At 49.1% G+C, this 14142-nt stretch overlaps 1 protein-coding gene across 2 annotated transcripts in view; it reads right to left on the bottom strand.

Moving 5' to 3' along the window:
• fras1 (Fraser extracellular matrix complex subunit 1) overlaps window positions 1-14142 on the bottom strand; it is a 166539-nt gene that overhangs the window by 37971 nt on the left and 114426 nt on the right. For both annotated transcript variants that reach the window (XM_035639221.2, XM_047329026.1), the window contains exons 20-28: window positions 13573-13728; window positions 12258-12404; window positions 11445-11591; window positions 7934-8074; window positions 7693-7833; window positions 7283-7423; window positions 4995-5295; window positions 2608-2692; window positions 1093-1419 (exon numbers count right to left, since the gene is read on the bottom strand). In XM_035639221.2, the coding sequence (XP_035495114.2) occupies window positions 1093-1419; window positions 2608-2692; window positions 4995-5295; window positions 7283-7423; window positions 7693-7833; window positions 7934-8074; window positions 11445-11591; window positions 12258-12404; window positions 13573-13728 (1586 nt within the window). The remainder of the gene's footprint in view (window positions 1-1092; window positions 1420-2607; window positions 2693-4994; window positions 5296-7282; window positions 7424-7692; window positions 7834-7933; window positions 8075-11444; window positions 11592-12257; window positions 12405-13572; window positions 13729-14142) is intronic.

The following is a 14142-nucleotide window of genomic DNA, read 5'->3' as shown; positions in this document are numbered from 1 at the left end:
CAGGTAGAACTTTGAAGATGATCTCACTTTTCAAAAATGCTCCTGGTAGGGGTGTGTGTGTGTGTGTGTGTGTGTGTGTGTGTGTGTGTGGGTAGGTGTGTGTGTGTGTGTGTGTGTGTGTGTGTGTGTGTGTGGGTAGGTGTGTGTGTGTGTGTGTGTGTGTGTGTGGGTAGGTGTGTGTGTGTGTGTGTGTGTGTGTGTGTGTGTGTGTGTGTGTGTGTGTGGGTAGGTGTGTGTGTGTGTGTGTGTGTGTGTGTGTGGGTAGGTGTGTGTGTGTGTGTGTAGGTGTGTGTGTGTGTGTGTGTGTGAGCTGCCAGATCTCTCTCAGGCCGAACACCGTCGCAGCCCTTCGGTCGTGGTGGAATGCGCTCGCGGACAGATAATTGCGTCCTTGTCACAAGATCCCTCGCCGGCAGCAGCGATGACAGAAGAGCGAGATAACGTTGCCGCCATTTTTAAAACGCTCTGACCCGCGGTTCAACACGCAGGGACGAAAAAGTCGACAGATCGAGCGACGTGTGTGTGTGTGTGTGTGTGTGTGTGTGTGTGTGAGAACGCCCGAGTTCAGATCAAAGCGATTAAAGTGTCCGAAGACGTTGAAATGTTTGGACGTGCAGAAAATTAAAAACAAGGGGGCATCCACTTTTACCTTGAATCTCAACACCTGTAGAGCCACTATGAATCAGTCCTTGAGCTGATTTTTCATAAAGGCTTGTCATTTATGATATTTTAAACCTATATACATATTTTTATTCTCTTTCCCTTTGCAGGGGGATTTGATGCTTCCACATGTTAAAGTGTCTCGCTCAGGAGGTTTCTACAAAGAGACAGTTAACTCACACTTTAATGGATTCTGAATTTCTGCACTTTGACTTAAAATGATCTGTTTGAAAAGATTTTTTTTTTTATTCATCTGCTTTTTTTCTTCTCGACTGTCTGAATTAGAAAACCCGAGTCACTGGAGCTCTGATGTGCTGATGAGCTGCGTCCAATCCAGTTGTATGATGTGGTCTATGTACAAATTCTGAAATATGTTTCGGGACGTTTGCAGCCCTCAGTGCTTGTGGCTGCACATTCACGTTCCCTCCTCACCTTCTGGTCGACGTGGACCCGCAGGAGCACGTTCCTGTAGCTGTGGCCGTCGTTGACCTGCAGCACCGCCCGGTCCTCCTCCGTCCCCTCGGAGCCGTCGTGGACGTACTGGATCTGCTCCCGCGACAGCTCCTCCAGCTTGAAGCGGCCGAGCGCCCGGTCGCCGTGGAGACGGGACAGCAGGCCGTGGCGGGGCGGCTCCAGCACCATGATCAGCACGTCGGCCGCGTTGTCCGGGTCGTCCAGCTGCAGCACCGACTTGGTGACGGTGGCCGCGGCGCCGCGGCCCTTCACGGCCAACGGAGCCAGAGTTAGGACCCGCGGGGGCTGGAGGACGGGAGGGAGAACGGGATAGATCATATTTAGGGATTATGAGACACAAAACTGAACAAAATAATCATTCAAATCCAAAGCAAATCTAATATTTTAGTTAGACATGCCTGTCGGAGAGATCACGGATCTAAAAGTGTTGAAATAATAAACATAAGGATGACGCAGGGCTCGGGTCCAGGTCGCTCCCCCTCCTGGCCGCCGCCGGCCGAGCTCCATCTCTTAGACGTTACAGAAGCTTCAAAGTGGAACGCGTGAAACCTGCCGGCGCCGAAGAGGGCGACGACGCGCACACGAGGGACCTCGGGGGTGAAATTGCAACAGACTCAGAGCTGCAACAAAACGGGGGCACGTTGTTCTCCGCGGCCCCCTTCGCCCTTCTGACGAAACTCTACACGTCGGAGGAATTATCTCTCGGAGACAGACCACCGGGCCCTCGGGGCGGACGGCCTGGGCCCTGGGTCGTCACCGCAGTCGCTCGTAGACGGAAGACATGCAACGTCTTGGCTGCATTTGCGTGGGCTGATAGAGTGTGTGTGTGTGTGTGTGTGTGTGTGTGTGTGTGTGTGTGTGTGCAGCCGCCGCCTCCTGACCTCTGCCAGAGAACAGATCGTAGGCCCCAAAAAATAAACACAGTAAAGAATAGAAGCTTTAAAATGTCGTGTGTGATCTGTTTCTCCTTTTCCCCGTCGGCGGGTCGTTGTGATTTTGCCACAGACGTGTATAATAAATGAGGGAACAGGAGGAATTAAAGTAAACGCTGCCCAGGCGGAGACGTGGCGCCGACGGGCGGAGAGATAAACGGAGACGAGACAAAGTGACAGAAGGTTGATGAAGATAGCGAGAGCTGGGAAAAAAGAAAATAAATGATGTCGTTACCTGGAAGTGGGAAAACATGTTATCAGGATGAACTAACTCATCCAGGTCCGTCACTCGTCACAGACGTCAAGAGAAAACTTTAACTTTGTTAGAAAACTGGAAAAGGTTCAAGTTTTCATCTTCTAAGCGCAGGTGAATTTTACCACTTGACTGAAAATGATGAAATTATTATAAGGATCGTAAAAGGCGCGTCTGTGAAATGAGGAGTCGCTGCTGAAGGTCAGAGTGGTGGGATGAGGTCGTCCGTGTGGACTGGGCACATTTCAGGGAATGTCACTTTCAAAAGAGAAGACATATCTACTGTACCTGCATTGACACGGCTTGAACGTGGACCGTCTCCGGTGGAGAGAACATCTGAGGGTCAGCGACTCGCAGGGTGAACTCTCCCGTCCTGCGGGGCGAGAAGAAAGTCACTCGAAAAAAACAAACTTGAATCAATGAGGTCAAAGTTCCTTCTCTCTCTCTCTCTCTGTCCCGACTCTGAATGAATATGAGTTGGCAAACAGCCGTTGGGAAGCCCCGCGGGTTTCTGGGAAAACGAGTCCGGAGAGTGTGTGTGTGTGTGTGTGTGTGTGTGTGTGTGTGTGTGTGTGTGTGTGTGTGTAGTCATTAGATCAAATCGCATCAGTGCTGTCGAGGAGAGTGAAGAACGGTAACACACACACACACACACACACACACACACACATCACCACCAACATCTCTTCTCACCGCATCGCCTTAAAGACGAGACTTTTTACCCACAACCCCCTGGGAGTTTGGAGTTTGGAGTTGGGACAGCTTATGAATACATATTGTTTATGTTTCAGTCCAGTTGCCTATATATGCGTATGTAGCTACCATTCATTTTAACTGCATTTTTTTTTTGAAATCTTAAATTACGATGGCGGTCTCGCCTCGACTTTCATCGCAGGCTCGATCATCCGACCTTTGAAATACTCGTCGACGTCGCGTGTGCAGAGAAGCAAACTCCTTCTGTCATAAAGCATTAAAGCATGAGGCGGAATATTCGTCACGGCGTCTGACAACGTATGGCAAGGTATAAATATACAGTTTGAGATCTTAGTCTCTCATGTCTACATCTGCATGTGTAGCTCCCTCGCGCAGCTACGATAAACTTCAACTTTTAAAAAAGACTAAATTACGATGGCGACGTCGCGTGTGCAGAGATTGGATGGATGCAGGAGTAAGAGACTCCACAGTGCGTGAGTTGTTGTGTTAAGAAGTTTTTCGCTTTTATTAGACGTTTTCGACTCTGAGCCAAATCAAACCTGAGAGCATTTGTGTCTGGCTCCGTTTACGTTCCCCCCACTCCACGTAATTTTAAAAAAATATGGCTGTAATATGCAGATTTAATCCTATTTTGGGGATTTTTAAAAATGTATTTAACCGTCTCCATTAGTCTAATGGTCTCAAAACTGGGCACCGGATCGTATTTTGCTAATTCGCTGGCATGCTGCCGTTTATGCAGCCAAAGTCCAGATTGACTAATATGTTTAATATGACATTGTTCTGATTGGCTGAACGGACTCTGGCCTCAAACCCCAAAACATAACGTGACCCGGAGCGAACGGGGTCAGAGCAGAACAGCTGTCCTGGGGCTGCAGCGTGTTCCTGCCTCTACACGCGCAGCATTAGCATCCTCCTCCCTCATCCTCCGAGGGGTCAAGCGCTGAAAGAAATGCAGATATACATGCAAATTTCGGCCACATTACACTAAAATGTGTAAATGTAATGTATCTCCGATCTACGCCGAGGTTAATGGAAATGAACTCTGCAGCCACGGACGCGGCATAAATCAAAGTGAATGTCGCGACACGCCGTGGATGGAGAGCAGGCGGACGTTATGGGTGTCAACTTTAATACACTGAGGGGGGGAAACGCTGTGTCAGAACAATGGGCAGTAGAAGGAGACGTTGATTTAAATGCTGGATGCATCTTTTTTAAGTGTTGGGTATAAACTGGACCCGTGTCGGTACGGGAGGAGACGAGGGATCACAGAATCACCAGATCGTACCGGTGTGTGCTTGTATAGATTTCACTTAAAAAACTGCAAAATCAAACAATAACATGGAACAAAACTCCCGAACACAGCTTCAGTGTCACATCTCTTCACCGCATCTTCTCGTCCTGCCACCGTACGAAACTATCCCAGGTACGGGCGCCGCCATCTTGCAGCTTTTATAGAATCAAACGTATAACAATAAGAGAAACCAAGAACTTGAACAAACATCAGAGTGATCGGAACTACCTGGAATGACAGAAACCAATCTTTGGTAAAAAAAAAAATGTATTTAGCAGGTACTTTGACTTTTTATTGTAGTTTGGTTCACGTCCCATCTGATAACATGGAGGAGGCCTGTACTGTACCCGGAGCTCCAGATGATTTGGCTTCACTCTCTGGTAATAGTATTATCATATAACGATGTCAAGGTGTGAATCAGTAATCAGGGACCCAGTTTGTATCGTTGGGAACTGATACATTTCCTGTATTTAAAAAAAAAAATTGCATCTAATTCCACTTTAATTCGTAATTTCATACCTTTTTCGTATGTTTTTCGCGATACTTTCCTATTTGATTGCTGCTCCGCTGGATGTACGGTACAAACTGCTGGATAATGTATTTCTGCCCATGTCACTGTCGGGCATCAGTTCACCTCTGAGGTCGACTCTGGTAAGATGCTTCCACTGACCTCGCTTTGTCCTTCTGATGCCCGAACTGGACCCGGCCGGATCTCAGCTCCGCCCAGGTGAAGGAGGCGCGGTCCCCGGTCAGCTCGTGGCCCCGGCCCCCGCCTGCCCGCCCCTCTCCCCCCTCCCCTCCGAACAGCACCAGCCGCCCGTTGCTCGGGCTCCGGACCAGCTGGAAGACGAGCCGCTCGGCGGGGCTGTCGGCGTCCGTCACCCGCAGCAGGGACGGGGACAGCGGGGCGAATCCGCCGAGCGGCACGAGGAGGGAACCGTTGACCTGCAGGGCGGGCGGGTGGCTGTTGGCTGAGGCGTGGAAGGGACGACAGGAAGTGACAGGAGAAAAATCTGAAATTAATAAACTGAACGGAAGCAGAAAAAGGCTGAGGCGATAAAAATGACCCGTTCTCTCCTCTGAGGTGAATCACACACAAAAAGACCACGTAACTTTACGTGGTTAAAGAAAGAAAGAGAGGAAACTTAACTAAGAACAAATTGACAGGTCTCATAACTAATTTTGAATAATAATTTAGTGGCAGACAAACAAACTGTCAGAAGACGGTGAAGAACACAGTGACTTTAAAAGTCTCTAATTAAAACTGGAGCTATTTCACACAGGAAGCGAGTGACAGGCGGACAAACAAGTGTGTTTGTGTGTGTGTGTGTGTGTGTGTGTGTGTGTGTGTGTGTGTGTGTGTCCTGGTGACGTCTGGGTCTTGACGTGGCATTTCGGAAGTTGCCTCTAATTGGAACCGACTTCGTTGGGGAACTGTGTTACAGATCAACTCTTTTCCTCTCTCGCGTCGTGATCTCGTTACACTGCATCTCTCACGGCGCCAGCAGGCGACCGGGGATGCACATCTTCAGCTTCTGGGCCAAATGATTACACTCTCAGGTGACGGTGATATGTATAATCATGGCACAAAGTTTCTCCACTTTTTCTTCTCTTTGTCTGGTGCAAAAAAAAACAACAGCAGACAAACGCCACCAAAGCGATTCCATACCGGGCTCATTTCACCTGATTAACTTGAGGATTAGCTGGAGCCCAGAGGCTGAGAGGATTGTTCATTAGTCAACAAAGGCCGCACGATGATATTTTTCTCTATGAGAATGATGCTCTGGTGTCACGTGACATGAATCATCTCAGGGCCGCGGTGAGATCCTGGCGTCTCTGCGCCTGCAGCTTGTCGGTCCAGCGCTAGAGCAGAAATAATGACTCTGCAGAAAAATGCTTTTTTGTTCACAGCAAGAGTTATTCAGGAGAACCGATTATTATTTTATTAATACGATAACAGTTTAAAAAATGATGAAAAACTTGCCGATCCGTATTGGAGAAGAAGCCAAAGAGCAGAAATAAACCTTTAATACTCTGACTGTACCGTGGCCTTTATGATTAATATTTGCTGCCGTGTAACTCTTTTATAAAAAGGCTTATTATTTTTAATGTCGCCATTTGAACCGATTCTTTCGTCACCACATTCTTCATTCTGCCGATGAATGAAAAAGATGTGTGTGTGTGTGTGTAAAACGTGAATCATCACTGAACCCTGCAGAGCTGCGTCTTCGCCTCGGGACAGAGAGAAAAAAGAATCAGACGCACGTTCATCAGGCGCCGACGGAACGTGACTGCACACGGATTTATAGAAACAAATAAAGCTTTGAAATATTTTAGCTGTGAGCTTCGTCAGTCTTGAATGGAAACCGGTGGATTTATCATGGAATGACTTAACGCCATGAGATCTCAAGCAACTGGAAAGAGTGGAAAATTTAAACCGGAGGGAAATAGGCCGTTGCCCGGCAACCAGCCGTGTGCATTTGTTTCAATGACACGTCTTGAGGTCATGTACATGTATGAGGCGTGAGTCTTGATTTCATTCATTTTGATTTTTGATCTTTTAAAATGTTTGACACACCATGCGGTGTATTTTTCCTACATTTAATTTGATATTACAATGCAGAGAGTTTCTTCTTGAAGAATGAACTTATTCATGGTGCCATGGGGGCCACTCGACTTTGGGACGACCCGCCGGAGGAGAAGAGTCAGATTCAATCGCTTCTCGTCTGAAGCGTTCGTATTTCTTCATTGAAAGAGGAAACAGAGAACGGCACGAAAGGCTTCTCCGCTGTTTCCCCCCCCCCGACTGGCGACCGTGATAAGTGCCGGCCAATCACCTGCCTAGGATTTGTTTTCATCCAAAGGCACTTCAGGTTCACTGACCGTTTTCCACTTGGCTCATTCAAAAAAAAAAGAAAAAGCAGATGAGGTTGTTGTTGTTGTTGTTGTTGTTGTTACCGTGGCAGGTCCTGGTCTTCTGGTCGCCGTAGTAACCGTGGCCACAGTCGGGGGCGCAGTACCCCTCGATGAGGTAGGTCCGGTCGCGACACGCTCGGCAGCGGCCGACGCCGTCGCACAGCGCGCAGTCGGACGAGCACGCTGAGGGAGAGGAGAGAAGCTTTATGAAAGGATTTGCAATCTTTTTCATCAATTCCCTTTTTGTCATTATTATTTTTCACTTCCTATTCAAATGATCAACAGGTTGGACACAGTTTTTCTTCTCTTCACCTTTATCTTTAATTTCTGAACAGCTATATCGACCTTGCACAGATGCCACCTTTTCAAAATCACGTTGCAGATTTATCAAACAAAAAAACCTCAAAATAAATATGAAGGATTAAAATGACAAGCGGTGAAAGCGCTCCTACGTTTGCACACGTGCGAGGAGTCGTCCAGGAAGTAGTTTCGGCCGCATTCCAGCGCACACTGACCCCGCAGGGCGGCGTACGGGGGCCGACACCGCTGACACTGTCCCGCACCCCGACACTCCACACAGTGCTCGTCACAGCCTGACACACACACACACACACACACATAATATTTTACATGAGATTAAATGGGTGCACGTGATGCGGATGATGATGATGATGATGATGGTGGTGGACTGACCGAGGCATCTGTCTCCGTCCCGGTAGGAGCCCGGCGAGCAGCCCTGGGCACAGACGCCGTCCTGCAGCACGTACCCGTCCATGCACTGCAGGCAGTCGGTCCGCAGGGGGCCCTTACAGGCGTTACAGCTCCAGTCACACTCTGGAGACAAGGAGGAGGAGGAGGAGAGGGAGGAGGAGGAGGAGGAGGAGGAGGAGGGAGAGGATGAAGAGGAGGAGGAGGAGGAGAGGGAGGAGGAGGAGGAGGAGGAGGAGGAGGAGGTGAGGGAGGAGGAGGAGGGGGAGGAGAGGGAGGAGGAGGAGGAGGAGGGAGAGGATGAAGAGGAGGAGGAGGAGGAGGAGGAGGAGGGAGAGGATGAAGAGGAGGAGGAGGAGGAGGAGGAGGAGGAGGAGGAGGAGGAGGGAGAGGAGGAGGAGGAGGAGGGGGAGGAAGAGGAGGAGAGGGAGGAGGAGGAGGGGGAGGAGGAAGAGGGAGGAGGAGGAGGAAGAGGAGGAGGAGGAGGAGGGAGAGGAGAGGGAGGAGGAGGAGGAGGGAGAGGAGGAGGAGGAGGAGGAGGAGGAAGAGGAGGAGAGGGAGGAGGAGGAGGGGGAGGAGGAAGAGGGAGGAGGAGGAGGAGGAGGAGGAGGAGGGGGAGGAGAGGGAGGAGGAGGAGGAGGAGGAGGAAGAGGGAGGAGGAGGAGGAGGAGGAGGAGGAGGGGAAGGAGAGGGAGGAGGAGGAGGAGGAGGAGGAGGAAGAGGAGGAGAGGGAGGAGGAGGAGGGGGAGGAGGAAGAGGGAGGAGGAGGAGGAAGAGGAGGAGGAGGAGGAGGGAGAGGATGAAGAGGAGGAGGAGGAGGAGGAGGAGGAGGAGTGGACGGACATCGGGATCAGAAGTGAGGGGATTTTGGAGGCGAGAGCAGAACAGAGAGAGAAAAAATGAGGGATGATTAAACTCATTTTTTTTCAGCAGAGCATTTATTGTCATTTGTGTTTTTTCCACCTGCACATCTGTGTGTGTTTGTGTCTCTGCTCCATTAATATCGTCGAGGCGAGTGAACACAATTAGGACAAATGAAACCCTGCGCTCGTTCGGAGCTTCTGTTGAAATCGCTCTGGGACACTGACCTTTTGCAAAGAACAGATGATTTACCATGGCAGCAAAAACTAAAAAAAATCAGGGGGGCGATTACTTAATACAGAATGAACAGGTATAATATGATGTATCAGCGCTGATGCTCAACAGATTATTATAACACTGGAGCTGTGTGAGACTGTGATGCTGATATTGAAAGGGAAACTAAATTGACACGACTGATAACGTTAGTGGGTAACGTGGGTTCAATAAACGTCTTTGGTGATTTGTATGAAAACGGTTTGAACATGTTTTAAGTTTTGTTTTAATATTTTGTGATTTCATCTTTCGTTCTGTGGGCAGCAGGAATGTCTCGTTCCGAAAGCCGCGGCAAATCTGCTCAATCCTCAAGATCGAGAACTGTCAACCTGCCGGAGGAAAATTAGAAGCCTGACGGAACTCATCAGGACGTTTCCTGCAGAACCAGGAATATCTGTCAAATGTGCAGCAATTAGTTTGCTCTTTAGCAAAGTTGTGGACCAATCGACGAGCAGATTAAACCCGATGTGCCACGTCTCTATGGTTACTAACATAATAGCACGTCTGTCGCTAATTTTTTCTGTCAACTAATTGTTTACGACTATTTTTGGGGGACGTTCTAAAAACTATTTTTCACAGGTGTGAGTGTTTATGAACGAAGTGATGATTATTGATTGATGCTTTGGCACATTAAGTGACATTAAGTGACGTTTACGTCTCCTATATGTTTGAGCGCTGCAGTCTTTTTCTGAGACGAGGAAGAAAACCTAAACCTGAGGGTCAGAAACAAGCATCAGTTATTTGATCTCCCTCTGATGTCCATGTTTTAACCTTCTACCTTTCAATCAGGTTCCGTGAAAAAAAGCAGACTACTGTGAAGAATATAGGCCAAAGCAGAGGCTCCCACTGGGGACGCAGAGGGACGCCGAAGGGGGTTCTTCGTTAGGAAAACATAATCAATAAACCAAAATGGAAAAAGTAGCTTGTTGGCAGAAGTGCTGATGAGATTCTCTCAGGGACCTTTGAAAGTTCCTCTGCGGTCTGTGAACTGACGCTCCCCCGAGGTTCCTCAAAGCCCTTTTTTGGTTCTCAGAGAGCCGCTCGCTCGCAGCGCTGCTTTCTGACGCTCTGGGTTCATCCAGGGTTCAGTGGATTCTGTGGGTTGTGCCTCTGGGGGGTGTTGGGGGTGGGTGGGGGCTGGATCGATAAAACCACCTGTGGAGACGGGAGTCACAGCGAGCTGCCTCCCAGGAAACCAAACTGTATCTGGCATATGTCAACGGCAATATCGCAGACCTGTGGTGTCCCCCAGGGTTCGATCTTGGGGCCTCTATTTTTCTACTGTTGTATGCTCCCGCTTGGACAAAACCATTAAAGACAATAAGAATTCTTATCACAGCCAGGCTGATGAAATCCACTCCCAATCACCTCACGATGACGGGTCCTCTAGAATCTGTCCGGCGACGCGGACAAAACCGAAATAATCAAATTTGGAAAAAAGAGAGTTAAAGTTGTGACTCACCTTGAAACAAAAGGTCGATATTCTTCTATCTGCTCATTGGTAAAACACTTTGAATTATGTGTATGAATTGTGCTATATAAATAAACTTGCCTAGCCTCCAGCAGTGAGCTCAGCTGCTAATCCCCGTGCTCATTTGGGCCCTGGATGAATCTCATCACATTAAAAACCAAATCGCTGATGAGGGGAAAAGGAAACTTTACGTGACAAACAGCTTCCTGTGCATACGAGAGGATCTTTGAGCTCAGCTGGTTTTACATTCTGAACTTGTATGTCAGGAAGTAAAAATATGTTTTCACGCGTTACCAATAAAACAGCATGACAGGATGTAGTGTGGGGCTCATTAAACACATGAACACAGTTACGTCGTGTGCACAATGAGGAACAGACGAGGACATGGATGTTCTGAGGCTCATTCATCAACTTCTCTCTCTGAGCACGAGGAAGATGTTACAGTGAGTTCACACACACACACACACACACACGCACACACACACACACACACACACACACACACACACAAACACACACACACACACACACACACACACACACACACACACACACACACACACACACACACACACACACACACACACACACACACGCACACACACACACACACACACACGCACACACACACACACAGCATTTAGGATTTGCATGTCTGGCCCAACGGCTTATGACGTGATAGATGGAGCCCATAAAGATAACGCAGCACGCTGCACTACATGCAATATGGCGGGAGAGTAATTTATGAATCATCATAAAAAGGCAGACTACATATCCTCACTGTTAATCTGCAGTGTTTCCCCCGCTGTGCCACTGCAGGGTGTGTGTGTGTGAGTGTGTGTGTGTGTGTGTGTGTGTGTGTCTGTGTGTGTGGTTGTCATGGCGGCGTACCTCTGCAGGCGCGGGTGCTGGTGTTGAGGTAGTACTGGTGGGCGCAGCTGTCGTACTGGCATTCTCCGAACAGCAGCACCTTGGCCGGGTCGCGGCACGACGTACAAACTCCGGCCGTGTCGCACGTCAGGCACTGGCTGTCGCAAGCTGCCGGCGGGGAGGAGGGTCGACGGCGAGGAGGAGGGTCGACGGCGAGGAGGAGGGTCGACGGCGAGGAGGAGGGTCGACGGCGAGGAGGAGGGTCGACGGCGGGGTCAGGGGGGAGGTGAGATCAGAAGGGGGAGAGGATCAGTGACAGGACGTGATGAGTGTGGCGTTTATTCTCACGGCCTAAATAACATGTGGAACACTTTGCTACGTTTCATGTTCGAGACGAGGACCTGAGGACTTTTTCTCTTTCGCCTCATTAGTGTTTGCAGAATCATAAATCGGCTCCTCGGTTTCCAGCACACAACATGCTACAAGGACGTGTTGAGTGGATTCCGGTTGTTTACCTGGACGAGGCCGTGAGCATTTCTCCAGAATCGGCTCATTAACGACTGAACTTGACTGAAAAACACTCACTCCAGCACACGGATCGCATGATTATCCATCATGTTCTCACAAGGAGCGACCTCGGCAGACCCGAGTCCACTTCAGTGACTAAAGCAGCTGCACAGGTCCAGTGAAATTATTTTGAAAATTCCCCCAAAAAATGAGGCGGTATCGATTTACAGAACCCAACGTACCGTCTTGTTGGGTTTCTTTGAGATGCTAGACCTGCACAAAACAATACATAACAGCTCCGACTCTTGGATGTGACATCCCACTCACCCTGACAGACCCTGTGACCGTTGTCGTAGTGACCGAGGGGACACTTGGGGGCGCAGACGCCCGACGGTAACAGAAAGCTGTGGGCGTGGCAGGAAGTGCAGGAGAGAGGCCCCGCCCCGCCGCAGGCCTCACATGACGGATGGCACCCTGGGGGGGGGGGGGGGGGGGGGGGGGGGGGGGGGGGGGGGGGGGGGGGGGGGGATAACATTGGAATTTCATGTCTTTGTAATGAAAATAACACCTGAGACAAACTAACTAACATACAAGTGTAACTGTACAAATCAGACATTAGACATACAGTATGTGTAGATTGAAATCAGATCTGTGTTGCTGAAATAAAAGCAGCATGAGAAATTGTGATAAAAGCCACATCCTCCACTTTGAAAATACATATTCATGAGCCTGAATTAGCACTGTCGAGGGCCTATCATCGCTCTCAGATCGCTCGGCTCCTCGCACCCGACCACGACCACGACTCTTCATCCAGAGAATGATTATCATCAACTGGGAAAAGAATCAAATCAAAAAAACTGGAAACTCCGTGTCACTGTGATGTGGCGGGAAAAAAAAAAATCAACACCAGACCTGAATCAACCACGGGAGCGGCGAGATGTTTCTGTACCTAATGACGTCAAATATTACATTTGGTTGCGTTGAACGACAGTGAAAACGAATATGTTATTGTCTGTTCGTAAACGTGTTGCGTTGTTTAAGTCTGTGTGGAGTTGGTTACTGCTGCCGGGCAACGGGATGAGGAAGACGATGAAGAGGATGAGGACGATTGAGATAATGACCAGGATGATAGAAAACTAATATGATTGAGGATGACTGATGAGGAAGAGAAATGACATGGATTTGAATGATTAGCAGGATAATGTAATGAGGACGATGTGGAGGACGACTGGGACGATTTAATGATGATGATGATGATACCAATGGTGATGATTAGTGACAGATAATGATGATGAGAGATGATAAGATGACGATCTAGGGATGAGAATAATTATGAAAGAGTTGAGAATGACTACGTTGTAACTGCCTTTGTTTTCTCTGGTTCTATCACTGTAAGTTCAAAGTTACCGTTTACACATCAACACCAGTTTCCCTCAAACGCAACAAATCCACCACATCTCGTCATGCATGTTGTTTTTTTAAATTAGCCCCAAATTCACTATTTCTTCTTCTTCTTCCTGTCTGTGGAGGATTAGAGGGTCACAAAAAAAAGGATCTTCCACTGACTCTGTACCTCCAGGCCTGCTGCAGCCTCTGACCTCTGACCCTGTTACTGTACATGTGTCCTGTGTAAAGGTCTTACTCATGCAGGCCCCGTGCCAGGCGTAGTGGCCCCCGGGGCAGCGGGAGGTGCAGTGGTCGCCCAGCAGCCACGTCCTCGGCTCTTTGCACCACAGACAGACGCTGCCGACGCCCGTCAGGAGGTCGGCCGTGCAGCGCTGGCAGTCTGAACTGCACTCTGCAGGAGGAGCACACACACACACACACACACACACACAGGGAGGAAGGCTTATTATATAGGCAAATTACTCCATAAACTTAAAGGAAACACATTCTGCTCATATTCAATTGGGTTTTTACTCTAAAAGGTTTAAACCCTCTAATGTTCAGTGAACGCATCAGTTTCCTGCAGCTCCTCTTTCACAGCCTCCATCTGACACTTGGTTTTTAGCTCCTGTCTCTTTAAGGCCCCTCCCTCCCGGTGAAGCCCAGTCTGCTCTGATTGGCCGGCTGGCTCGCACTTTGTTGCGATTGGTCGACCGCTACCAGCGCGTGTGGGAAAGGCTTTGTTGGGGGGCGTGTCGGCCTACAGCCGTCAGACGTGCTTGACGCACCTCCGTAACATTGTGACATCACGATGTTGCGAAGTATC

The sequence above is a fragment of the Scophthalmus maximus genome, chromosome 19 (genome assembly GCF_022379125.1).
Source record: "Scophthalmus maximus strain ysfricsl-2021 chromosome 19, ASM2237912v1, whole genome shotgun sequence".
Taxonomy (NCBI): Eukaryota; Metazoa; Chordata; class Actinopteri; order Pleuronectiformes; family Scophthalmidae; genus Scophthalmus; species Scophthalmus maximus.
The sequence above is the reverse complement of the archived record's forward strand: the minus strand, read 5'-3'. Positions and strand labels throughout refer to the sequence as shown.